Source organism: Calypte anna, chromosome 8 (genome assembly GCF_003957555.1).
Source record: "Calypte anna isolate BGI_N300 chromosome 8, bCalAnn1_v1.p, whole genome shotgun sequence".
NCBI lineage: Eukaryota > Metazoa > Chordata > Aves > Apodiformes > Trochilidae > Calypte > Calypte anna.
The window spans coordinates 722,453-746,142 of record NC_044254.1 but is presented as its reverse complement, the minus strand read 5'-3'; the positions used below and the strand labels follow the sequence as shown (position 1 = coordinate 746,142).

Sequence of the window (23,690 nt, the reverse complement as noted above, 5' to 3'; positions counted from 1 at the left end):
GTGTTGTGGATTGGTATGGTGTGTGTGGGGATGTTTGTGTGTGTGGGGATGGTTATGGTGTGTGTGTGGGGATGGTTATGGTGTGTGTGTGGGGATGGTTATGGTGTGTGTGGGGATGGTTATGGTGTGTGTGGGGATGGTTAAGGTGTGTGTGGGGATGGTTATGGTGTGTGTGTGGGGATGGTTATGGTGTGTGTGTGGGGGATGGTTATGGTGTGTGTGAGGATGGTTATGGTGTGTGTGTGTGGGGATGGTTATGGTGTGTGTGTGGGGGATGGTTATGGTGTGTGTGTGATGGTTATGGTGTGTGTGGGGATGGTTATGGTGTGTGTGGGGATGGTTATGGTGTGTGTGTGGGGATGGTTATGGTGTGTGTGTGGGGGTGGTTATGGTGTGTGTGGGGATGGTTATGGTGTGTGTGTGATGGTTATGGTGTGTGTGTGGGATGGTTATGGTGTGTGTGTGGGATGGTTATGGTGTGTGTGTGGGGATGGTTATGGTGTGTGTGGGGATGGTTATGGTGTGTGTGTGTAGGTTTATGGTGTTGTGTGGGGGATGTTATGTGTGCTGTGTGTGGGATGGTTATGGTGGTGGTGGGATGGTTTATGGTGTGTGTGTGATGGTTATGGGTGTGTGGGGAATGGTTATGGTGTGTGGGGGATGGTCCATGGTTGTGGTGTGGGGCCATCTCTGCCCCAGAGGTGCAGCAGTCAGGGTTTCTGCAGGACCCCAGAACACAGCCAGACCCCCGGGATGTCCCCAACATCAGGCTGGAGTTCTCCCCACCAGACCTCCACCTTCCTCCCAGCGCAGGTACTCCGGGGCTCTGGTGCCCCGCAGAGCCTTCAGGCACCGCATCCTGCCCGGGTTCCCGTGTCCCCCCCCAGGGGATATTCGCCTTTTTCCCGGCAGGATGGCACCGGCTCTGGGATCCAGCGCTCCCTGGGATGTGCCCAGCGGGTTCCCCCGCTGCCTTTACACGGATGATGGCTCTTCCCGTCCCCAAGCACAGCTCCTGGCACTTGTCCCCGTGGACTCGCACCCCAGCTTTTCCCCACCCTTTGACCCTTTTCTCAAGAGCATTTTTGTGTCCTGGCCTGCGGGGTGCTGCCGGCTCCTCCCGGAGGGGCCTCCCGTCACAAAGACACAACCGGAATATTTGATTCCCGGCTTCTGGTCGCTGATGAGCGGTCCCAGAGCCCACAGCACCGGGGTCTGGGTGGGGTGGGAGAAGCAGCCGGGATGTGGGGGACACAGAACGGGGACCCTGCTGGGGGTCCCGGCGCTGTCCGGAGGTTGATGTCAAGCCAGCTGATGGGTGCGGGGGGACAGAGACCTCGGTGCCCCGCATCGCCTTTGTGTCCGGGAGGGCGGCGGCGATGTGCGGGGCCATGTGGCCACCGAGGCGGGCTGGCCCGGAGCATGTGCAGCTGCAGCAGGACCTGGCAGGGAGCCGCAGCGCCGGGGATGTGAAGCAGGCGGGGAGGAAGGCCCTTGACTCATCAGATAAATCCAGCCCCGCACGGCGAGAGAAGGAGGAGGAGGCGGTGGCTCCGCTGGTGCTGGCAGGGGCGGGCGGGAGGAGGAGGAGAAGGAGGAGGAGGAGGAGGAGGGAGGGAGGGAGGGAGGGAGGATGGCGGGGGACAGCGAGCAGCGGCTGGAGGAGCAGGGCCAGCCCAGCGGCGGAGAGCCCTTCCTCATCGGGGTCAGCGGAGGCACGGCCAGCGGCAAGGTGCGGGGGGCTCGGCGGCGGCGGGGGGAGCCGGGCCGGGATGGGTTGGGATGGGTTGGGATGGGAACGGAGGGGAGGGAGGGAGGGAGCGTGGCGGCGATGCCCACACCCGCCCCCCCGGTCCCCGGCCACATGGCAGCGCGGCGGGGCCGAGCGGCCGCCTCGCCACGTGCTGTCGCCGGGCCGGCACCGGGACCGGAACCGTGGACCGGGACCGAGGGAGGCGGCGCCGGGCCGGGCCCCGGGAAGCTCGCACGCCGCGGCCCGGGGGAAGGAGCAGCCCGGGCGCCGGGGCCTCCCCACGGGAGATCGGCGGCGGGGACACGTGGAGCTGGGGGGGAGGCGTGGGGTTTGTCCCCCGCCCGGGTCCCGGCTCCCCTCCGCCTCACGGGGGGCTGGGGGATCGGTATTGGGGCTGGGGGCTCATCCTCGGGGATGGGGGGTGTGCGGGCGGCCCCGGTCCGGTCGGGATGGAGGCGGCATCCCCACGCAGAACCCTTCCTCCCGTGGCTGCTCCCCTCCGCCACCCTTCACCCGCAGTGTCCCCAAGGGCTGCCCGCCCCGCGGCAAACCCGCAGCCTTACCCTACTTGCTTACAGCCCGATTCTTTCTTTCTTTATTTTTTAAAAATGGTGTCGGACGTGCATGGGGGTAGGTGGGTGGGTGGGGGGATGTCCTATTCGGGCCAACTTTGGGGGGTTGCAGGAGTGGAAATTCCGCAGTAAATGCTGACTCACAGCAGCAGAACGACCTCCACGCCGCCTGCCCGGCAGGGGATGGTCCTTGGCAGGTGGAAGCGGGGCGGGGGGCTGCGGGACTGCGGGGAGATGCGGGCCCGGGGGATGCGGGGCGGCCGCGCAGGGGGAGCCGCTCCGGACAGGGGTTACGCGGCCGTGCCTCTGGAGGGCTCCTCCGGCAACCTTGACTCTCCTCTTCTCTTTTTCTCGTTATTTCTCGTATTCTTTCTCTAATTTTTCTCCATATAGTGGGTTTCTCTCTATTCCGTTCTTTTCCTTTTCTCCCTTGTTAAGAGCAGTAAAACCGGACCCACAGCTAATCCTTCCTCTGTTTGGGGCAGCACAGACGTTCTGTAGATAGAATCCATTCCGGGGAACAGATTTGGGAGCAGCAATGTCTTTGAAATATTTCTTGCTAAGGAAGCTCAGTGTGGGCCATCACAGGAGGAAGACAGAGCCCTGTGTCTGGGAGTTAATTCATGGTTGGGGTGTGGGTTGGGGGCTTTCTCAACCCGAGTACCCTCAGCCCATATTAACAGTAGTTTAGCAGTTTGTCTCTGAGTACCCTATTGATTCTGGGACTGCTGCTGCTGCTGCAAGGAGGAAAAATCCAGATATAACAGGGGAGGGATGGTGAGAGAGATGCAATCTCCTCCACTGGGAACCAAAGCCGGATTGTTCTTGCAGTCCAGCTGGTGACTCAAACACTCTGGGTTTGTCTGCTCCCTGCTGCGTGGGGCTGGTGCCTCTCTGTAGCTGTCCCAATAACGCTGTGGCTGGCACTGCTCAACTGTTGTGTCTCTGACCTCCCTGACTCTGGCCCACAAGGTAAAAACAGTGATTACAGTACATGCAACACGGTTGTCCCAGCTTCAAAGTGAAATGCTTAGGAGCAGCTGGCTGCCTTAGGAAAATATAGGGAAATGGCTCTTTCTAGCAAGGGAGTTGTACTAACTGGCTCTTCCTGTCTCTCAGCTTTGATTTCCCCCCTTCCAGTGATTGCTGGGCTGCTAAAACTCTGCTGCCCCTGGGTGGGAATCCAGCTGATCAATACAGAGTTTGTGGGAAAGGCCATGAGAAAGAATACTGTCAGGAAAAGAACCACACAGCTTGCTCAGAGAGATGCAGCAGCAGCAGAGGATTGTGCATGCAGAGCCTCAAATTCCCATTTGGTTCAGGACAGGGGTGCCGTGGGGCTGTCCCCATCTGGGGGGTGGCAGTGCCCTGCATGGGGTGATGCTGGGTGCCCAGCAGGCTCTGGGCAAGCAGCACCCAGGGGCTGCTGTGGTTTGCTCAGCCAAGGGGCTTTCCCACAGCTAAAATCCAGCCCGTGTGCTGCCATGCCAGGGTGCTGGCTCGGGCTGAAAACCAAATGCTCTGCTAGGGAAAGTGAAGCAGGCACCTTTCCCACCGGGAAGGCAGCAGATCCATCTGACTCGCCTTCACACCAATTGAGGGTTGTTGTCCTAACACACCCTTTTGGCAGCACACCAGCCCAAAGATAACAGAGGCATTTGCCTTCCAAGGTCCCCCCCAGCTCCTCCCACTGCTGCCTTTGTTGAGACTAAGATGAAGGGAAAGGTTCCTTGGTGTCCCCCATCCCTCTCTATGTGCCAGCACGGGCTGGGGAAGGGAGGGATCCTGTTTGTGGCTTGCTGCAACTTGTTGTCATCGGGTGTCCTGGGGAAGGTGGTATCTGAAGTGGGCATCCTTCCCTGCAGAGCTGAGGGAGTGTTGGGCTGGTGCTTCTGAAAGGCAGATAGGTGAGAACTCAGATTCAGAGGCTGACTGCTGTTCCCTAGTGAGCAAAAGAGGCTTGTGCAACTTCTGGTACTCACATAGCAGGCAGAAACCTGAGTGCTCTCCTGGTTTTGGCTCCTCAGAGGAATCTGGACTGTGTTAGGAGCAAACCTGGGGAGCTGCAGAGGTCCTGGGCAGGCTGTGATGCTGCAGCCTCTGCCAGTGTCAGTGGCACAGAGGCTGCTTTGTGGGACAAGCCCATCAGAGAACCTTGCTGGGAGGCAGTGGTTTTCCCATTGTCCCCCAGATTCCAGTCACTGTGCAGCCCAGCCAAAGCCTGCTGCCATCTCCTGATGCAGAGGAGGTGACATGGCATTGACTCCTTCCCGTGCCAAAGCTGCCACATTTCCTCAGAGGGATTCCCAAGGTTGGTCGTAGCATTTTCTTTCATCCCATCCACTTTCAAGTGTCCTGCTAAAGCTCTCCTTTCCTTCTTACACCCAAAGTCCTTGTCCTAACAGCTTCTCCCCTCCCTCCTTTGAGGGATTCCTGACTACCAAGGACTGCAGTGTGCAAGGCATGCAGCCAGGATGGAGGAAAGTTCAGCAAACTGACTACTGGGATGAGCTGGAAAGCACTGGGATCCCTCCTGAAGCTCTTGACATGTTCAGCTTAGCTCCCAGCCCCCTGCAGCAGTGGGCTCACTGGGCAGCAGTGGTGGGTGCAGGGATAGGGAGAACTCTTCAGACTCAGGCTGGAGCATTAACTGCATATCCTTACATCTGGCAGGTGAGGTGCTGATTGCTGCCTTCCAGCAGGAGCAGGTGGAGATCAGAGAGAGCTACAAAGGGCTGAGTGAGGGCTGAACACGAGTGTCACCGTGGCCCAGTGGCTGCACACTTGGGTCCTGAGCTGGCACCTGAGTTGGGAATGTCTGAACATGCAGCCCCAGAATGAGTTCCCAGAGCACCAGGACTGTTGTGTGTGTTCAGCCAGGCGTATTCCTCACCAGCTCAGCTTCAGATGGCAGTTTTGGTGTTTAAAGCAGAGGTGCTGGCTGCCTACAAGAGTGAGCTAGGCAGGAGGCTGAAGAAGGCTGGGATCAGCCAGGTTGAGGGGGGGACAGGCAGCCTGTTGGTCTCCAGGGAAGGGGTGGCCCCATTGCAGTGCCCAGAGGCAATTCCCTTCCCACCTGGGGACTCTTGCACGACAGACCTCAGACACACAGGTGTGCAAGTGCCCCACAGCACCCTGGGGGTCATTGTCCCCGTGCCATCACCTGGGTGCCAGGGAGGGACTGGTGGGAGGGGGATTGTCAGGGATTGCAGCAATCCTGTGTCAGCTCAGCACCATTTCCTGGTGACGTTGGTTCCGTGGCTGGCAAGAGCCCTGGATCACAAGGTCTGACTTGTTAAACACTGATGTCAACGTGTGCTAGAGACTCGTCAGACTTTCTAGTAGAACATTACTCTGTGCCAGCCCCTGACCGGACTGGTACACAGGGTGCTGGGATGGGTCAGCCCTTTCCTGCTGCAGACTCAGCTCTCAGCTCATCACTGCTTTACCACAGTCCCTGGGCCTCAGCCAGCCCCAGGCTATGGGTGTGCATCAGGGGCCCCAGAGAAGTAACCCGTGTCTGAACCCAGTGGGTGTGGAGGGATTGTGCTGGGGGGTGTTTTCCTCCCCGTGCATTATCTGTGTTCAGGTCCCCTGTGTTCCTGTCTGTCTGTCTGTCTGTCTGTGCCCCAGCCCAGCACTGCTGCTCACATCCACAGCATCCCAGGGTGAGTGAACACAAACCTGGCTATCCCAGGCTTGGGCTGGCTGGCCCGGGGCTCACAGAGGGAAACACAGGAATGCTGAACTTGCCTGGGAAAGCTCTGTGTGGAGGTCCAGGCTTTTGGTACTGGAAGAGTAAAACATTTCCAGTCCCAGTGCTGCTGTACAGATGTGCTCTGCTAGGACTGGGTTGTCTGGGTCATGAACAAGGTCTCTGCAGTTGCAGGCAGACACTTAAGAGATGCTCTGGGATCTTTCCAAATTTTTTATCCGTTCTGGGTACCCAGTCCATCAGTCACCTTCTAATACTCTGTAATTAACATGACCTTACAAGAAGAGGCCGAAATCTGTAACTAGCTTGCTGCAGGAGATAAGCTGGAGAGAAGGGCAGCATCACCACGGCTCCTGATTTGGGGGACTTGGTTGAGTAAGTCACCTGTGATTCCTGGAAAGGGAACATCCCAGTAATCCCTAATGCCATCTTTGGGGGAAATCCTGCCAGATCCCAAGCTTGGAGATTATTTTATCCACAAGTATTTAATGAGGGCACCCCCTCCTGTAGATGTAAAGCCATCAGCACATCCAGGGTCACATCCAGGCCCTACAGGAAGGCAGTGGTGTCCATGGAGGTAACCCCTGGGTTTCTGCCCTGTGGCTGCTGCAGCCTCTCCATGCTCCTGGCTGCACACTGGTTGTGGGCCAAGGGCACTGCTCTGCTGGGGCAGATTGTCCTCATGGTGAGCAGCATCTTGGCTCAGGACAAGCAGCATCTTGGCTCAGAACAAGCAGCATCTTGGCTGAGGACAAGCAGCCTGCAGCAGGATTCTCTGCCTCTTCCTTCCACACTGGAGCCCAGCACCCACCTCTCATGGCAGGTCTTGCTTCTGGCACAGGTCTCTTCCCTTCCCCTGCTCCTGAGGGAACTGGCAGCCTCAGCATCTCTTTAAGGCTGCAATCACTTTTATCTGGCAGAAGTCACCTTTGCTAAGTGTCTGGAAGCCTTGGGAGTAGGGGAGGTCCTCTCCTTGGTGCAGATGTCCTCTGCAGTGCCTCCCTGGGGATGGGTGGGGTGAGTTTGGGCATACCCGGTGCCCAAGGCTCATGGGTTCTCCTGGCCCAGGATGGGTCTGAGCAGCTGAGGCAGAAGTGCCAGCACTGCCCTGTCTGCTGCTGCAAACCTGGGGCTGAAAGCAGCAGCTGTGTCCTGCCTGGTGCCTTCCTCTGGGGTACCTGCAGTGCTGCCCATTCTGCTCCCCATCCCAGGCTGAGCAGAGCTTCTGAAGAGGGGGTTCTGGGGTCCTCTGCATAATGATACTGGGAGATGAGTCAGCTCCTGATGAATATCTGAGCACCTGGCTATAGGCCATGAGTGAATTTAAATTAAATATGTAATGTAATTAATACCTTTCAAGTAAGTGCCAGGCTCTGAGCACCCAGCTGTTGAGTTTCTTCCCCTGTGCACCACCTCTCCTTTTTGGGAAAATCCACTGAAGTTCTTCCCCAGGTGTCTTCTGCATCTCCCCCCCAGCAGTATAAAGCTGGGAGTATCAATACTTCTCCCTCCATCACTGGCCACTTGGGTGCTGGGTTCACAGGAGGAGCCCTGCAAGGGATGTGGGGATAAGACCTGAGCTTCCTTCTTGTTCTGGTGTGCAGATTCCTCCCTCTGCTCTGTCCCTGGGTGCTGGGGGTTGGTTTGCAGAGCTTTCCCAAGCACAGAGCCTGGGGCAGTGCAGCTCAGGGCTGCTGCCACTTGGCTCTAACCCAGAGCTGGGATGCCAGGATGGGAAGAGGTGAAGGATGGCAGAGGAGCCTTGGGAAATCCTGCAGAGTTTTCAGCTGGTGGGGAAGGGGGATTGGCAGCCAGGGAGGCTGCTGTGTGTACTTGGTGGTAGAAAAGCTCTGGAGGAGGGGAATGATTTTGCTTGAGAAAGCATCCTTACAACAGGCACAAGCTGGAGCATGGGAGGTTCCACATAAACACAAGGAAAAACTTTTTCAGGGTGAGGCAGCCCTGGCCCAGGGGGTTTGTGGAGTTTCCTTCCCTGGAGCCATCCAAATCCCCCCTGGATGTGTTCTGTGTGACTGCTGGAGGTGACCCTGCTCTGCCAGGGGGGTTGGAGCACTCCATGATCTCTCGGGGTCCCTTCCAACCCCTCACTTTCTGTAATCCTGTTGCTGGGAGGGTGCTGTGGCTGAGTTGCCCTCAGTGATTGCTCTGGCTGTGGACAGAAAATGCAGAGCCAGGGAAGGGTCTGAGCAGGGGCAAGGAGCCCTGTCATGCCTCTGATGTTCCTGCAGATAAGATGTGTCATGCGGGGCAGAGCCAGGGATGGGGCTCAGATCCCAGAGTTTCTGTACTGGGGTTCATCTGTTGCATTACGTCCTCTTCTGTTTGCTTCTGCAGTCCTGGGCTTCTCAGGGAGGAAACAGTTGTCATCTTGTCCCCCAGGAAAAGCAGTTAGGAACTGGCAGAGGAAGAAGTCTGAGCACAGGTTGTCCCTTTGGGTGGGTGCTGGGTGCCTGCATCAGCACGGGGTGTGCCCTGGGTCTCATCCTGCCATGGTACTGTGCAGCTTTGCATTGCTCTTGCTCTCTCTGGGTATCTGCCAGCCTCCCAGCAGCCTAACTGGAGAGTTCCCAGTTAACAATGGATTTTTCCCACTTCTGATGGATGCCAGTCACATGTACATATGTGGTGCTGGTTTGGGAGAAGGGGCTTCAGGCAGGGGACGTGTGTCCAGATCTCATTTATCAGGAGGGATGTTTCCTGAGGGGCAGTTTCTGTTCCCACTGTGTAGGGGAATTTGTTCATGGTTTTTCTTCCTCCTTAAGCCAGGCTGTTCACTGGCTAAGGGGACAAACTGCCTGTCCAGCTGGAGGGGGTACTGAGGCTGGCATCAGGGAATGCCCCCCATGAGTCCTGTTCCCATCAGAAGTGACTGTGAGGAAAGGGAAAACCTTCTTCACTTTGACCTCACCAAGCTTTGCTGCTTCCCTAGGGCAAGCTGAACACAGCCCTCAGGCTGGAGGGACAGTGCCATGTCCCCTGTGTCCTGAGGCAAGAATCCTGTGTGAGCAGTGCCCTGGTCCTTACCTTCTGCACACCCCAGGTGACACCTGTGGCTGTCCCAGAGGTGACATCCCTGCCCAGCCAGGCACCACAAACAGAGCCTGAGCTTGGTCCTGAGAGCAGGATGTCCCTCTCTCATCTTTCTTCTCCACTTCTGAGAGCACCCAACGCCCACCAGAGGAAGGGAGGGCTCTGTAGCATCTTCCTGGATGTTTCTGCAGGAGGCATTTGTCACCCCCAGCTCTGGATGGCAAAAGGAGCCAGGATCTGCTCTGATCTGATGCTGGGCCCTGGGGACAGGATGTGTTCCTGGCTCCACTGCCCGGGGTGACTTTCTCCTTGGGGTTTTCTCACCATTGGGTGTCTTGGGCTGTGGGGTGTGGAGCAGGAGTGATTTTTCAGAGCTGATGAGTATTCTTTTCTCCACCTTCCAGGAGCAGTAGAGCAGAGATGAGTGTGTGTGAGGCAGAGGACAGACTGGCAGGAGCTCTCTGGTGCTCCCAGATGATTTTGTTGTCCATGCAGATGCTGAGCTCTGTGTCCAGAGTGGGAGTGCAGCTGGTGCCTTGCTTTCCTTCACCCAAAGGAGCCCTGCTCCCTCCCTTGGGCTGGGGAAAGCAATTCCTGGTGCAGATCCCTATGGAGCCTGCTGGCTTGCAGGCTGGAGATCTGTCTGAGTGGCTGTGCTGGAAGGTGTTTTTTTCCCCCAGTTTGGTTTGGGAAGTTTGGTGTCATTGTCACCTGTGTCCAAGGCTGAACCCCCCTGTGCTGTGTCCGGGGGAGAGAGCAGGGAGGAAAAGTGGAGGAGAGGCACTGTGCACACCCTGTTCTTGTGAAACCCGTGGGATACAGCTGGATAAGGAATAGGGCTGACCTGGGATGGAGAAGGATGTGGGGGGTGGGAAAGCAGAGGAAATGGAGAAGGAGCTCTGGGTTTTTGTCTGTGTGTGCCAAGGGCGAGGGACTGGCACTGACTTGCAGGGCTTTGTTCTGGGTGGCAGCAGCTTGCTGCAGGGCAGGGCTGGCACTGGGGACTGGGAGGCACCACTCGCCAGCTCTGAGAGGCAGGAGAAGAAAGAGGGATGCTCAAGGAGACCCCATCCCTGGACCCAGCCCCCAGACGTGTGCCCAGGGCTCTGTGGGGCAGCTCAGGCTGCTGGTCTCTGCAGCAGAGCTGGGTCTGGAAGCTCTCCAGCCAGCCTGGGGCTGACTCATGGAGCAGTGGTCACAGCCAAGTCAGGTCAGCCTGGCCTGAAGGGGGAGAAGAAGCAGTCTCTGGGGACAGGAATGCTGACAAATCTTCCAAACCTTCCAGCTTCTCAGGCAAACAGACTTTCCCTCTGCCTGCTGGGGTGACCTCTGCCAGGCGTGCCTTCCCCTCCCTGTTCCAGCTTGCCACTGCTCTCTCCATCTCCCTGCATCTGGAGGCTGCCAGCCAGGTACAGAGGAGATGATGGAACCAGCATGGAGGCTGGAGCATGGAAAGAGCCACGGGCAGGCTGGGGAGGCAGGCTGGGGCAAGCCAACCTCTCTGAGCAAAGCAAAGTGCTCAGCAGAGAGTACTTGTGGTAAGCAAGGTCAGGAGCAGCTCAGCTGGGGATCTGCAGCAAGTCTGATTCACAGGAGGTGCAGCAGCTCCATGGGAGCAGCTCCGTCTCTTGGAGCAGGGAATGCTCTGGCAGCACAGCACTCACTGCCCCACAGCCTGGGGGGCTCTGGCTGCCACGTCCTGCTGCAGTTAACACAGAGTCACAGAATCATTTGGGTAGGAAAGGAGCTCTGAGAGCATCAAGTCCAACCCTTGATCCACTCCCCCTGTGGTTCCCAGCCCATGGCACTCAGTGCCACATCCAGTCTCTTCTGAAAAACCTCCAGGGATGGAGAATCCACCCCCTCCCTGGGCAGCCCTTCCCAACTCCACGCTCCCAGGAGTGGCTGTTTCCTGGGGACATCCTCCCTGCCCAGCTCAGACACCACTTGCAGCTGAGTTGCTTCCTTTGCTCTTCTTTTCCCAGTCCTCGGTGTGCTCCAAGATCGTGCAGCTGCTGGGGCAGAACGAGGTGGATTACCGGCAGAAGCAGGTGGTGATTGTCAGCCAGGACAGCTTCTACAGGGTCCTCACCTCGGAGCAGAAATCCAAAGCACTCAAAGGGCAGTTCAATTTTGATCACCCAGGTGAATGGAGAACAGCACGGGGGCTCTGGACTCAGAGCCTTGCATGGACACTGGGATGGACTCGGCGTGGGGCAGGAGTGGGGGGCTTGGTTATGGTCTCCTGGGTGCACCCCTGGCAGGGTGGCTGGGGGTCACCTGTGTCCCCTGTGCCTCTCTTGGGAGAGAAACTTGGGATGAGGAGGGGTGGGTTGTGAACCCTTAAACTCCTTAAGATGTTCCTCTTCTCCCTGCAAAAACATCCCCCAGCTGGGTCAGGGCTGGGGAGATGTGTCCTGGCACAGCCCTCCGGAGCCAGCAGCTCCATGTCCCTCCTCAAGGAGGGAACCATCTTGTGCCAACCCCTCCTGTGTCCTCCTGTGTCCTGCTGCTACAACAGGAGCTCTCTGAACCATCTCTGGGCTTGATGGGGAAATTTCAGAGCTGCTTCACCCCCATGAGGACAATGAGCCAGAGGCAGTGAGCAGGGAGCAGACAGAGCTCTGTCTGTGCAGCAGCTCCAGGCTGGAACACTGCTCTGGTCTCTCTGAGCCTGCATTCTCAGAGGAGATGCCTTCCAAAGCCCGGGCTGTCAGCACCACCATTCCAGGATGAGCTCTGTGGGCCAGATCCCAGGGGGTGCAAAGCAGGGGAGCCCCAGGGACTCCGGGGTCCTTGCTGTGCCCGTGGGGATGTGCAGGGCTTTCCCCCCCAGTTCCCAGGGCAGGGTGCCAGTGGCTCTGGCTGGGCTGAGCTCAGCATCTGGTGGGTGGGAGAAGTTGCAAAGCCACCTCGGGTAATGTTTCCTCTCTCCTCAGATGCCTTTGACAACGAGCTGATCGTGAAAACCCTCAAAGAGATCACGGAAGGGAAGACAGTCCAGATCCCCGTCTATGACTTTGTCTCCCACTCCAGGTCTAAGAGCTGCCCCTGCCTGGCTGTGCCTCTGCCCGCACAACCTGCCCACCCTCCTGCTTGTCCCTGCTCCCAGGCACCTCACATGCCAGCCAAGAATTTCATTGCTTACTGCTCCAAACCTCTTGGGCAGAGGATCCAGGGCATCCCGAGGGTCTGGAAAGCTGCACAGCCATGCAGCTGTATCCGGAAGCATGCAGGCATCAGTGGGGGGGGGGGTTATGGCACTACTCTTCTTGCCCCATCCACACCTCCCCTCCCCATAAACTCTGTGTTTGCAGCTTTAATAGCAAGAAATCCCTGCTCAAACAATAGAGCACTGCCACGAAAGGAGGAGGATGGTTTCTGCTCCTGTAACTCTTCCCTTGCCTGTGCTCAGCTTGGGTTTGCATGGCTGTAACAGGCAGCAGGTGGAGGTGGGGGAAGAAGGGGCTGCTCTGATCCCTGCTCTGCCATTTCACAGGATCATAGAATCATTTGGGTTGGAAAGGAGCTCTGAGAGCATCCAGTCCAACCCCTGATCCACTCCCCCCGTGGTTCCCAGCCCATGGCACTGACTGCCACATCCAGGCTCTTTTTAAATATCTGCAGGGATGGAGAATCCACCCCCTCCCTGGGCAGCCCATTCCAATGTCTGATCACCCTCTCTGGAAATAAATTCTTCCTAATATCCAACCTAACCCTCCCCTGGCAGAGCTGAAGCCCATGGCCTCTTGTCCTGGGAGCAGAGCCTGACCTCCCCCTGACTCCAAGCTCCTTTCAGGGGGTCATAGGGAATGATGAGGTCCTTTTTGGGGTGCCTGCTCCTCTCAGGAGCAGGTCTGCCCTCTGCTCAGCTGCCCCTGGTGCAGCAGTGATGTCCCCGCGGTAGGAGCACTGTTTTTCCTTCTCCTCCTCTCTAGCTTTTCTCCCCCCTATCCTGTTCTGACTCTCCCCCTCCTCTGCCAGGAAAGAGGAGACGGTGACAGTGTACCCTGCTGACGTGGTGCTCTTTGAGGGCATCCTGGCCTTCTACAGCCAGGAGGTGCGGGATCTCTTCCGCATGAAGCTCTTTGTGGACACGGATGCAGACACCCGGCTGTCCCGCAGAGGTGAGGCCTGGCCCTGACCCTGACCCTGCAGCAGGGACAGGAGCTGTCCTGGGGTGTGGGGAAGGGACATTGACCCAATGATGCTGCTGCTGGCACAGACCCAGGGAGCTTCGGAGCAGAATGTCACATGGGGCACTTGGTGGCCCCGGGTCTCTTAGGGCTCAGTGGGGTTTCTGCTGCCCTGTCTGGCATTCCTCCTGTGATGCATGCAGTGATGTGACAACCAAGTGTGTGTGCTGTGTCCTCAGGTGGCCCTGTGCCACCAGCCCTGTGCCACCAGCCCTGTGCCACCCACCCTGTGTCACCCGCCCTGTGTCACCAGCCCCATGCCACCAGCCCCGTGCCACCAGCCCCATGTCACCCGGTGATGGGGGCTGCTGGCAGGCAGGGGTTCCAGCTGGGAAGGGCAGGGTGGGCACAGCAGAGCAGCCCAGCAGCTCCATCATCAGGAGGTGCCTGATGGATCTGCTCAAGAGATGGGGCTTGGGGTGCTCCTGGGGTGGCCTCTGGGTGTCAGAGTGTCCATCAGGGATGGTGAGGGGGGGAGTTGGGTTTTATGTCTTGGTTTGTGCAAGAATGGGCCCTCTTTGTGGTACTTGGCACAGGGCTGGTGACTCTGGGGACAGAGAGCCCTAGAAACTAGAATATCTCTAGGGCTCCCCATTTCCATCTGCTTGGCTGTGGGTTGCCAGTGGGTACAGAAGGGACCTCAGCTTTACAGGGTCTGCATGGCTTGAGCTGACATTCATTTTAAAGCAGCCTTTAGGTGTGGGGTCACTGATGTAGCTCCTGACTCTGCTGGGTGTCTGAGAAAGCATCTGGGGACTCTTGGGGCAGCTCTCAGTTCAGTCTAAAGTGTCCCTACCCGTGCCTGGCCCCAGCAGCCTCCACAGTGTGTCTGGGAACGCAGGAGGTGACTTAGAGGAGAGGTCCTGCCCAAAGCTCTGTCTGTGATGGCAGGAAGGTGTCTCAGTGCCCCTGTGCCTGGGACCTTCCCAGCCTGGGACAGAACTGGTCTTGCCTGCCCTCCTGCCCTTAGACAGAGGCACAGCCACCCCCTCCCTCTGGGGATGTCATCAGAGCCTTCCTACACATCCTGCTTGGCCCTGCCCTCTCCTCCCTGTGACTCACCCAGGAGGTGACAGCAGTCATGGCAGGGAGGTTTGGGAGCATTGGTCCCACTAAGGGAGCCTCAGCCCTTGGGCAGATCCTGACCCCAGCCTCAGGGCTGCAGATGTCAGTGTCAGCTGTCTGAAGGCAGTGCCACCTCACACTTGTCCTCTGGGTCAGTCCCTCTGGGTTTGTTATGAAGCTGTGAGTTCCAGGCTGGGGAAGTGGTTGAGAACCCCCCTGGCTGAGACCCGAGACCACCAGAGCATCCCACCCCAACACAGAGCTACCCCCTCCAGCTGCTGGGTGGGCTCCTGAGCCCCATGGGCCCAGGACATTTCTGGGGTGTTTCTCCCCCCCCTAAAGCCTGGCAAAGGGGTGGCTTTGCCTTCTTTGCCTTTGCATCCCCCTCAGCTGGGCAGAGCAGGAGGGAGCGTGGCAGAGCTGTGCGGGTGGATTTTAGCTGCAGACCTGAGCTGAACCACATCTTAAGGTGTGTATGGGTGGACCCATACACTTTGAACCCACTGCTTTTCTGTTCCTTGGGCATGGCTGCACTGGGACACCAGGGAGAGTGCCCCATCCTGAGGCCAAGGGCAGGACAGAGCCAGAGGAAAGGTGCAAGGAGAGAGGCTGGGAACAGTCAGGGTTGGAGGTGGAATGTGCTTGCAAAGCTGAGAAGAGAGGCAGGCCAAGGAAAGCTCTTCCTCAGGTCTTGGCTCCTGGAAAGGCTGGGAGCAGGTTAGAAGCATGTCACTGAGCTGGGGTGTCCTCAGGTGTGTGGGCAGCAGCTTCCAGGGACAGAGACCTTGGGGCCCCCTTGCCTGGTGGCTGTCCAGGGGCTGCACTGAAGGGAAGGGAGATGGAAGAGTTGATGTCTCAGCTCCTGACTGTGCCTGACATCTTCCCCACAGTGCTACGAGACATCAGTGAGCGAGGCCGGGACCTGGAGCAGATCCTGTCTCAGTACATCACCTTTGTCAAGCCTGCCTTCGAGGAGTTCTGTTTGCCAGTAAGTAAGGGGAGTGACACCCATGGGAGTCGTGACAGAAATACCTGCCCAGTTCCTGGGACAGGAGCCTTTAGTGCCCCAGGGCTCAGAGCTCAGCCTTGCCCTGCTCCCTGCCTGCAGGCACTGGCAAAAGGAAGGATGGCAGGGGGAGCTGGGGTACAGCTTCCTGGGGAGATCTCCCTCCCCTGGGGGGTTGCAGACATGGCAGGAAGAGAAACCCCTCCCTGGGCAAGGTCTGAGAAGCCAGCAGCAAGCAGCTCAGCAGATGCCAGCCTGGGAGGGAAGGTCTTTGGCCCCATCCCCCTGGGAAGGGGGAGATCCCTGTCCACAGGCAGTGTCTGCTGTCTGCCTGCTGCTTCCTGCCCTTCCCTGCCCTTCCCTCCCTGCAGTGCTGCTGGCTCCTTGCTGCCTGGATGCTGGGCACACAGGGATGGTTTTGTGGCCAGGGTCTGAGGCTGCAGACAGGTTCAGTTCCTGCCTGTGCTGATGCTTCCTAGGTTCCAGGACTCCTCTGGCTCAGTTCCTCCAGAGTAAGAAGGGATTCCTCCTATAGCTATCTGTAAGAGGGGCTGATTCTTTCTGTGCTACAAGTTCTTTCTGTGGCTCCTGGGCAGCATCCTTTCCCCTGTCTCACTCAGGTGTGGCTTTGGGAACCAAGCTGCAATTCTGGTGTAATCCCAGAAAAGCTTTTCCTGAGAGGCAGGTCCAGCATGGTGCCTCTCCTCCCAAATCCCCAGCAAGGAACATCCACAGCTTTGCAAGCAGTGGATGCTGCATCAGTCTCCTCTGTTGAAGAGTCTGTAGGAGGACAGAAGCAAGGAGAAAACAACTGCTTTGACCCCACCACCAGCTCTGCAGTGGTTTGCTCCTGCTTCCAGCCTGAGGGTGGGCTCAGCACCCACTGTTGCTGGTACTCGACTCCTAAACTGGATCTGGGCAGGGCAGTCCAGCACTGAAATGGCCCAGCATGTCCTGGTGATTTTTGATAGGGATAGAGCATCCCAAATCAGCAGTGAGGCACCTCCCAGGGGTTTGGCAAGGCAGGGCAGGACCTGCCCTAGGAGGCAGGGGCAATGCCCCAGCATGGTGACTCTCCTCTTCCTCCATAACACACTGCTCTCTCTCCTCCCAGACCAAGAAATATGCTGATGTGATCATCCCCAGAGGAGCAGATAATGAAGGTGAGTGGCCCCAGACCCTACCTTTACATCCTGGCCCATGGCTTTGGGTTGTGGTGGGGTTAGGTAGGAGGCAGCAAGATCTTCCATGGAGATGGCTGAAGGCACTGCCACGTCAGGGTGCTGCTACCACCCATCCCCTGCCCTCCTGGAGTGTTGGTGACTGGGAGGTTCAGCCCCTCTGCTCAAGCCTGGCAGCACATCTCTGTGCAGTGAACCCCTGGATCATCCCACACAACAGGAAATATTCTTCTCCAAGGCCAGGTGTGCCTGGAATCAGCCTCACCACCCTGCCTTGGGTTTCAGGCTCAGCCATCATAGAGTCATAGAAGGGCTTGGGTTGGAAGGGACCTTAAAGCTCATCCAGTTCCAACCCCCTAATGTCCAACCTAAATCTCCCCTCTTCAAGTTTTAAACCATTTCCCCTTGTCCTCTCACTACACACCCATGTAAAAAACCCTGCCCCAGCCTTCTGAGAATCATAGAATTTTTCAGGCTGGAGAAGACCTTCAAGATAACCAAGTCCAGCCTCATCCTAGTGCTATTCCTCTGTTCCCAGAGACCACCACTAAACCGTGTCCCCAGGCACCACATCCAGGAGATTCTTAAACACATTCAGGGATGGAGGAGACTCAACCACCTCCCTGGGGAGCCTGTTCCAGTGCTTAACCACCCTTCCTGTGAAGAAGTTTCTCCTGATGTCCAAACTAAATCTCCCCTGATGCAACCTGAAGCCATTTTGTGGAATCATAGAATCATAGAATGGGCTGGGTTGGAAGGGACCTCAGAGATCTTCAAGTCCAACCCTTGATCCACTCCCCCCATGGTTCCCAGCCCATGGCACTCAGTGCCACATCCAGGCTCTTTTGAAAGATCTCCAGACACGGAGAATCCACTACTTCCCTGGGCAGCCCATTCCAATGGCTGATTTCCCCTTGTCCTGTCCTCTGTCACCAGTGAGAAGAGACCAACCCACACTCTCTTCTTGTAGCCCCTTCAGATATTGGAAGGTTACTCTAAGGAGCCTCCTCTTCTCCAGGCTGAGCAGCCCTGAGTTCTTTATCCTGCCAAGTCCCACGGGGCAGCTCCCCCTGCTCGGAGGGGCTGGAAGGTGGGGAGGCACCTGGGACACCACCCCAGGGCTCTGCTTTCTGCTCAGTGATCCTAACCCAACCTTCCTCCTGTGTCTTTCCCCTCCCTTGTTCTTTGTGGTTTTTGTTCCCCTGGCAGTGGCCATCAACCTGATCGTGCAGCACATCCAGGACATCCTCAACGGGGGCCTCAGCAAGCGCCAGAGCAATGGGTGTCTGAACGGGTACACCCCCCCCCGCCAGCGGCACCCCTCAGAGTCCAGCAGCCGCCCCCACTGACCCCGGACCCAGCCTGGGGCAGAGCCTGATGGGGCCCCGACACTGCCCCTCTGTACATACTGTCCCTTCATCCCTCCCCTCCCCACACACCCCCCTCACCACCCCCCCTTTATCTATTTAAGAAACCAGATGGAGACGAATGCCTTTAATTTTGTATGTTGGAAATGGGGGATGAGCAGCAGCCGGCGGCTCCGGAGCCAGGGACACCCCCAGCTCCTGGCCTTGCTCAGCAACTCCTCCAGCATGGGGCCGGCTATAAATCTCTATAAATATAGAATTGCTCTATTTTTGTGTAAATGCAGAATAACGTAAAGTTACTTGCCATAAGGTATATGCCAGGCTCAGTGTTGCTGGGAGGGGGCTGGGAAAGAGGGTCCTGGGAGATGCTGGTGTCAGGATCTTCACCTCAGCGGCCATCAGGGAGAGACCATTTATGCAACTGCTTTATAGAACCATAGAATCATAGAATCATCTGGGTTGGAAGGGACCTCTGAGATCATAAAGTCCAACCCTTGATCCACTACTGCCATGGTTCCTAGTCCATGGCACTCAGTGCCACATCCAGGCTCTTCTGGAAAACCTCCAGGGATGGAGAATCCACCCCTTCCCTGGGCAGCCCATCCCAATGCCTGAGCACCCTCTCTGGAAAGAATTTATTCCTAAGCTCAAGCCCATGGCCTCTTGTCTGACTGATCTCTGCCTGGGAGCAGAGCCCAACCCCCCCTGGCTCCAACCTCCTTTCAGGGAGTTGCAGAGAGTGATGAGGTCTCCCCTGAGCCTCCTCTTCTCCAGCCTCAACACCCCCAGCTCCCTCAGCCCTTCCTCACAGGACTTGTGCTGGATCCCTCTGTGCTCAGCCTGGAGCTGGTGTAGCCCAAGGGTCAACATTAGGTCCAATCCTGTTCTATCTTCATTAAAGATGTGGGTGATGGCACAGAGTGTACCCATAGCAAGTCTGTTGATGAGAAGAACCAGGGAGGAGTGGGTGGTTCACCAGGGGGCTGTGCTGACATTTGGAGGGCCCTTGGCAGGCTGGAGAAATAGCCTGAAACCTTCTGATGTTCAGCAGAGGGAAGTGTGAAGTCCTGCACTTGGGGGAGAAAAATCCCATGCACAAGTACGTGCTGGAGGGCAGCTGTCTGGAAAGCAGCTTCCATGAAACCAGAGTGGTTTGGAAGGCAAGATCCTGGCAGTCCCCACGAGAGCTGCTGGCTCCTGGCAGGGCTCTCCTCTGCCCTTGCAATTCCCTGTGTGAGTAAACCCCTTTATTTGCTGAGATCTCCTGCTGTGGACTGAGCAAGCTGGGCAGGAACTCCCCAGATCCCTCACCAGGTCAGATTTCTCCCCTGGTCACCAGGTCTGAGGATCACAGACATCTGCAGCCCCAGACACTTGTGCTTAAGAGAGAACTAATTAAATCATAGAATGGCCAGGCTTGGAAGGGACCTTGAAGATGATCTAGTTCCAAAGCCCCAATTTCAGCACCAAAACTGCCATGCTCTGCAACAAGGCATTCATTTATTTCCTTATTCCTCTCTCTCACTGACCCAACTTCAGTGTCACCCTGCCTCTGCCTGCTGCCTTCTCCCTTGCACCACTGCTGGGTTCTGACACACAAATGGTTCCAAGCCTCAGCAGCCAGGAATCTTACAAGGAAGCCCAGCACCCTCCTTACCCAGAGACCAGCAGGAAAATGTGACACCTCTCTACATTTTGTTGATCTGGGGTGTGCTAGGAAATGCAGACAGAAGGGTGCTCTCAGCAGAGGGTTTGCCAGTGTCCCAGCCAGCAATGATGCACCTGGGTGCTCCTGAGCTCTGAGAACAAGGAGTGTGATTAATCTGGAGTTATTGCTGGTGGGACGTGACCCGTGGGGTCCTGGCCATGCAGCAGCCACCTCTGCCTCCCTGGGACCTGGGCACCCACCCAGCATCTCACCGGGACATGGGCACCTGGTTGGGTGTGGGACCCTCCTCCTGGAACCTGGGTACCTGCGGGGCATCCCACAGCCACGGCTGCCTGGTCTCTCCCAGCCCAGCTCTCCCACTTCTCCCAGGATTCATGTTCCACAGCCCAGCATCCAGCAGTCTGGCTCACACCGTGGGATTTCATGTTGTGGCTGCCCTGGATCCCCTTGGTACTGAAGGACACGTGCTAACAGAACAAAACAGGGGCAGAGGGATGGGGAGGTGGAGAAAGTTCTTGTCTTTTTGGCATGATCTTCTATTCACATGAGGCTGGACTTCATGGTCCTCAAAGTCTTTTCCAGCCTGAGCAATTCTATGATTCTTGGGGAGCTGCTGCCAGAGATGTTTCAGGCAGTGGAAGCAGAAAAGTCTCAGGTGGTCAGTTCCTAATGGCTGAAGGTGCCCTCCTCCCAGCAACCTGCCTGGAAAAGAGAGGGATGGGGGCACAATGAAGGGAGTGAATGCTTGGGTGTCTGAGGAGGTTCCTGCTGGGCTTGGCTTCCTCTGGGAGACCTCCATCCCCAGAGGGATGCTCCGGGCAGCACGCTGGGCTGAGGGAAGCCCAGGCAGTCCCCGTGTTGTACCGGGGGCTCCGGGAGGCTCTCAGCCCTGGGACATGGCGTGTCCCTTGGGAGGAGCCAGAGGACCTCTTGGGCTCTGCTGAGGCTTTCCTGCCATGCTGGGGTTTGTGTTTTGATGGTGAGCCTCCTGAGCTGAGGTTCCCATTCTCCCCCCATCCCCTCCCATCCCCTTCCCGTGTGAGTGCTCCGGGTGCTCACCTCTCTGTGGGGGTCTGCAGGTGCCTCCAGAAGCGAAAGGCCATGTGGGTGACACAGGGTGGCCCCATGAACCACAGGGTCCTGCGGAGCAGCTCTGCCCTGTCCACCTGGACAAGGTAGTCCCAAAGGTGGCTCAGGTGGCAGGGCAGGTTGGAGGCCATGCTCTGTGTGACAACTGCAAGTTGCTTCAGGCCCTTGGGAATGCTGTCCATCAGGGTGCTGATCCAGGTTGGGGGGGAACGAAGGGCGATGCTGCCAGGGGCTATGGTGACTGTGCTCTCAGCAGCAATGGGTGCTTGCTTCAGGTCCTCAGGGGCAACGTCCATCCTGACATTGTCACAGGTTTTGGAGTTGGGAAAGGCAATGCTTCTGGGGGATTCAGCAAAGGTGATCTCAAAAGCAACGGGTGCTTGCTTCAGGTCCTCAGGAGCAAAGTCCATCCCCACATTGTCACCGGTTTTGAGGCTGGGATGGCCAATGCTTCTGGGGCATTCAGCAGAGGTGATCTCAAGAGTGACGGGTGCTCGCTTCATGTTCTCAGGAGTGAAGTCCATCCCGACATTGTCACAGGTTTTGTGGTTGGGAAGGCACATGTCTGTGTGGCATTCAGCAAAGCTGCTCTCAGCTGGCTTCAGGTCCTCAGGAGCAACATCCATCCCAATCAAGCCGTAGGGTTTGTGAAGAGGAGTGATGCCAAGCCAGCTGAGGAAGGTGCTCTTTGCAACACTCAGCAGCTGCCTCAGGTCTTCCAGAGAGGCTCCTGTCGTGAGCCAGGCAGGGTCCATGGGGTGTACGAAGCCACCAGAAAACAGGGACACGAGGCAGAGAGCCACGGTCATGGAGAGAACCAGAGGGAACCGCATCCTGGTGTCTCCCAAGGAGAAAAATCTCACCCAGTGAAGGAGCTTGGGCTGAGCGGACCCTGAGCAGAGTTCAGTCAGTGATCAAGTGGCCACCTCATGCGTCTGCGCTCGCCAAGGGTTGCCAAGCTGGCAAGGCTGACGTCACGCCAGGCTTGGTGACGTCACGCCAGGCTTGGTGATGTCACCAGGCCCTTGCCCACACACACAGCGGGCTCAGAGCTGGGGAGGAGCCGTGAGGTGGGTTTGGAAGGCTGCTGCTCCCACTGCTGTGCCTGCAGAGGAGCAGGACCACGTCCCTGGTGATTTGGGTCCTGAACTTCCCAGTGAGAAGGAGCCGAGACCAGACCTGGGACACTGTGCCATGGGTCTGCTCAGAGCCTGCTTGGGGACAAAGAGTCATCCCGTGTCAGCAGGGAAGGCAGTGAGGAGTGGGACTGCTCTGGAATCATTGCTGCTGGGACCCTGAGCCGTGGGGTTCTGGGCATGCAGAGAGCTGAGGCCAGGTGCAGAATGGTTCCCCTTGTCCTGCTGGATTGCTGACAGAAGCCAGGATGCTCGTGGCCATGCTTTGCAAAAAGCCACTTCTTTATTCCTCTCTCATGACTGACAAGGTATGGACAGATGGCATGGGAGGCTAGAATGGTGGCTACCATCCTACCACCAGCCTGGCTCTGCAGCACCAGTGCCTATAGCATCCTGTCACCATGGCAGAGAGGGTCTTGCATCATAGCACAGCTTGCTCCTTCTGCTTTGCAATCAAAAAAACCAAACCACAAAGCTTTTCACTTTTTACATGACCACTACCCTGCACATGAAATTTTGAATTACTTGTTTTCCCACTTAATAATTCAAAATATTGACTTGTTTCTGTGCTAACGAGCCAGAGCATATCAAATATGACTGAAACAGCATTCAACAAGAAGTCTGCACTTTTCACTGAGGAGCTGAAGAGTGACCCACGTGAGTACATACAGGAGCTGCCTGCTCTTGACTATGTTCCTGGTTACCCATCTTTGGGAGATGAACAGGCCACACTCTGTTAATAGCACTGTCATCAGAGCTGCTGGAGCTATGCTGCATTATAGTTTCAGTCCTCAATGTATATCTGCTACTAAAACCCATGTTTTAGTAAAATGTTAGTAAGAATTTAATAAAAAAAAACATTTAGTACAAATGTTCTGATTCTCCTTTCTCTTTGGATGAGCTGCTCTGGGACAATATCCAGTCCCCTGCTGTGCAGTCCTTGGTCTGACCCTGCTGGAAAGGCTGTGGGCAGGAGTTGGTGGTGCCATCCCAACTGGGACCCTTCCCTGTTCCTGAGGGATCCCAGGGGTGTGGTGTGAGGGGAGTCCCCTCCTCCTAATCCCTGCTATGCCATCTGGAGGAGGAGGCAGCCACTGGCTGTGGGCAGCTTGGCCTCATACCCACTTTTCCATCCCAGGGGGCCCAGGCATGCAGGTCCATCAGGATGCCCCATGCTGTGGAATGGGGCAGACACTGGGTGCTGCCCATGAAACTGCATGGCCCTGAGCCCCAGATGGGATGTGGGGGCAGTGCTGTGACCCCAATTGTTAGGATGCCACCAGCACCATGCTCCCTCCAGGGATTCACTGAGCTGGGCGTGTGGTCAGAGCAGCTCAGGTTTATGTGTTGAGATGATCTGATGGACAGAAGGTCTGAGGTAAGGTTTTCACACAATCACAGAGAGTCAGGGGTTGGAAGGGACCTCAAGAGATCACGGAGTGCTCCAACCCCCCTGGCAGAGCAGGGTCACCTCCAGCAGTCACACAGAACACATCCAGGGGGGATTTGGATGGCTCCAGAGAAGGAGACTCCACAAACCCCCTGGGCAGCCTGTTTTGGTGGTCACAAAAGCTTCGTCCTGTCATGGCACAACCGCAGATCTCTCACCAGTCTGTCCCTGTGGCACTGGGAGCCCTCGGGAAAGGGCTCCACGCTGCCCCTGCCCCAGCCACGGGGGATGCAGCGGCGAACGGGAGGATGCTCCAGGAGGGACTTCTGCCTCGGGCTGTGTCCCAGCCTGGCTGAATGGCAAGAAGACAGCGACAAACTTCACTCGGTGCGAAAAAAAATACTGAAAACTGAGAGGAAGGAGTGTGATTAACGTAGAATGGTTGCCGGCGGGACACCGAGCCGTGTCACTGAGAACTTCCCCGGGACAGAACTTCCACA

At 57.1% G+C, this 23,690-nt stretch overlaps 2 protein-coding genes across 2 annotated transcripts; one reads left to right on the top strand and one right to left on the bottom strand.

Annotated features, from left to right (window-relative positions):
• Window positions 1-1,605: 1,605 nt before the first annotated feature.
• Window positions 1,606-18,007, top strand: UCK2 (uridine-cytidine kinase 2). Its single transcript, XM_030455335.1, has 7 exons — window positions 1,606-1,732; window positions 11,077-11,236; window positions 12,031-12,127; window positions 13,076-13,218; window positions 15,243-15,340; window positions 16,473-16,521; window positions 17,749-18,007. Exons 1-7 carry the CDS (start codon window positions 1,634-1,636, stop codon window positions 17,886-17,888), a joined length of 786 nt encoding a protein of 261 aa, XP_030311195.1. The 5' UTR covers window positions 1,606-1,633; the 3' UTR covers window positions 17,889-18,007.
• Window positions 18,008-19,970: 1,963 nt separating this feature from the next.
• Window positions 19,971-21,541, bottom strand: LOC115598666. The gene is made up of 2 exons (XM_030455334.1): window positions 20,635-21,541; window positions 19,971-20,277 (listed from the first exon to the last, which is right to left on the bottom strand). The coding sequence occupies exons 1-2, from the start codon at window positions 21,495-21,497 to the stop codon at window positions 20,235-20,237; spliced, it is 906 nt and encodes a 301-aa protein (XP_030311194.1). The 5' UTR covers window positions 21,498-21,541; the 3' UTR covers window positions 19,971-20,234.
• Window positions 21,542-23,690: the final 2,149 nt, after the last annotated feature.

Bases quoted from the DNA above. Each gene is read 5' to 3' on its own strand.
- LOC115598666 (XM_030455334.1), bottom strand. From the start codon at position 21,497: ATGCGGTTCCCTCTGGTTCTCTCCATGACCGTGGCTCTCTGCCTCGTG. The intron at 20,278-20,634 runs GTGAGCACCCGG...TCTCTTTTCCAG, and splicing joins CTGCAGACCCCCACAGAGAG to GCAGGTTGCTGGGAGGAGGG.
- UCK2 (XM_030455335.1), top strand. From the start codon at position 1,634: ATGGCGGGGGACAGCGAGCAGCGGCTGGAGGAGCAGGGCCAGCCCAGC. The intron at 13,219-15,242 runs GTGAGGCCTGGC...TCTTCCCCACAG, and splicing joins CACCCGGCTGTCCCGCAGAG to TGCTACGAGACATCAGTGAG. The intron at 16,522-17,748 runs GTGAGTGGCCCC...TTCCCCTGGCAG, and splicing joins CAGAGGAGCAGATAATGAAG to TGGCCATCAACCTGATCGTG.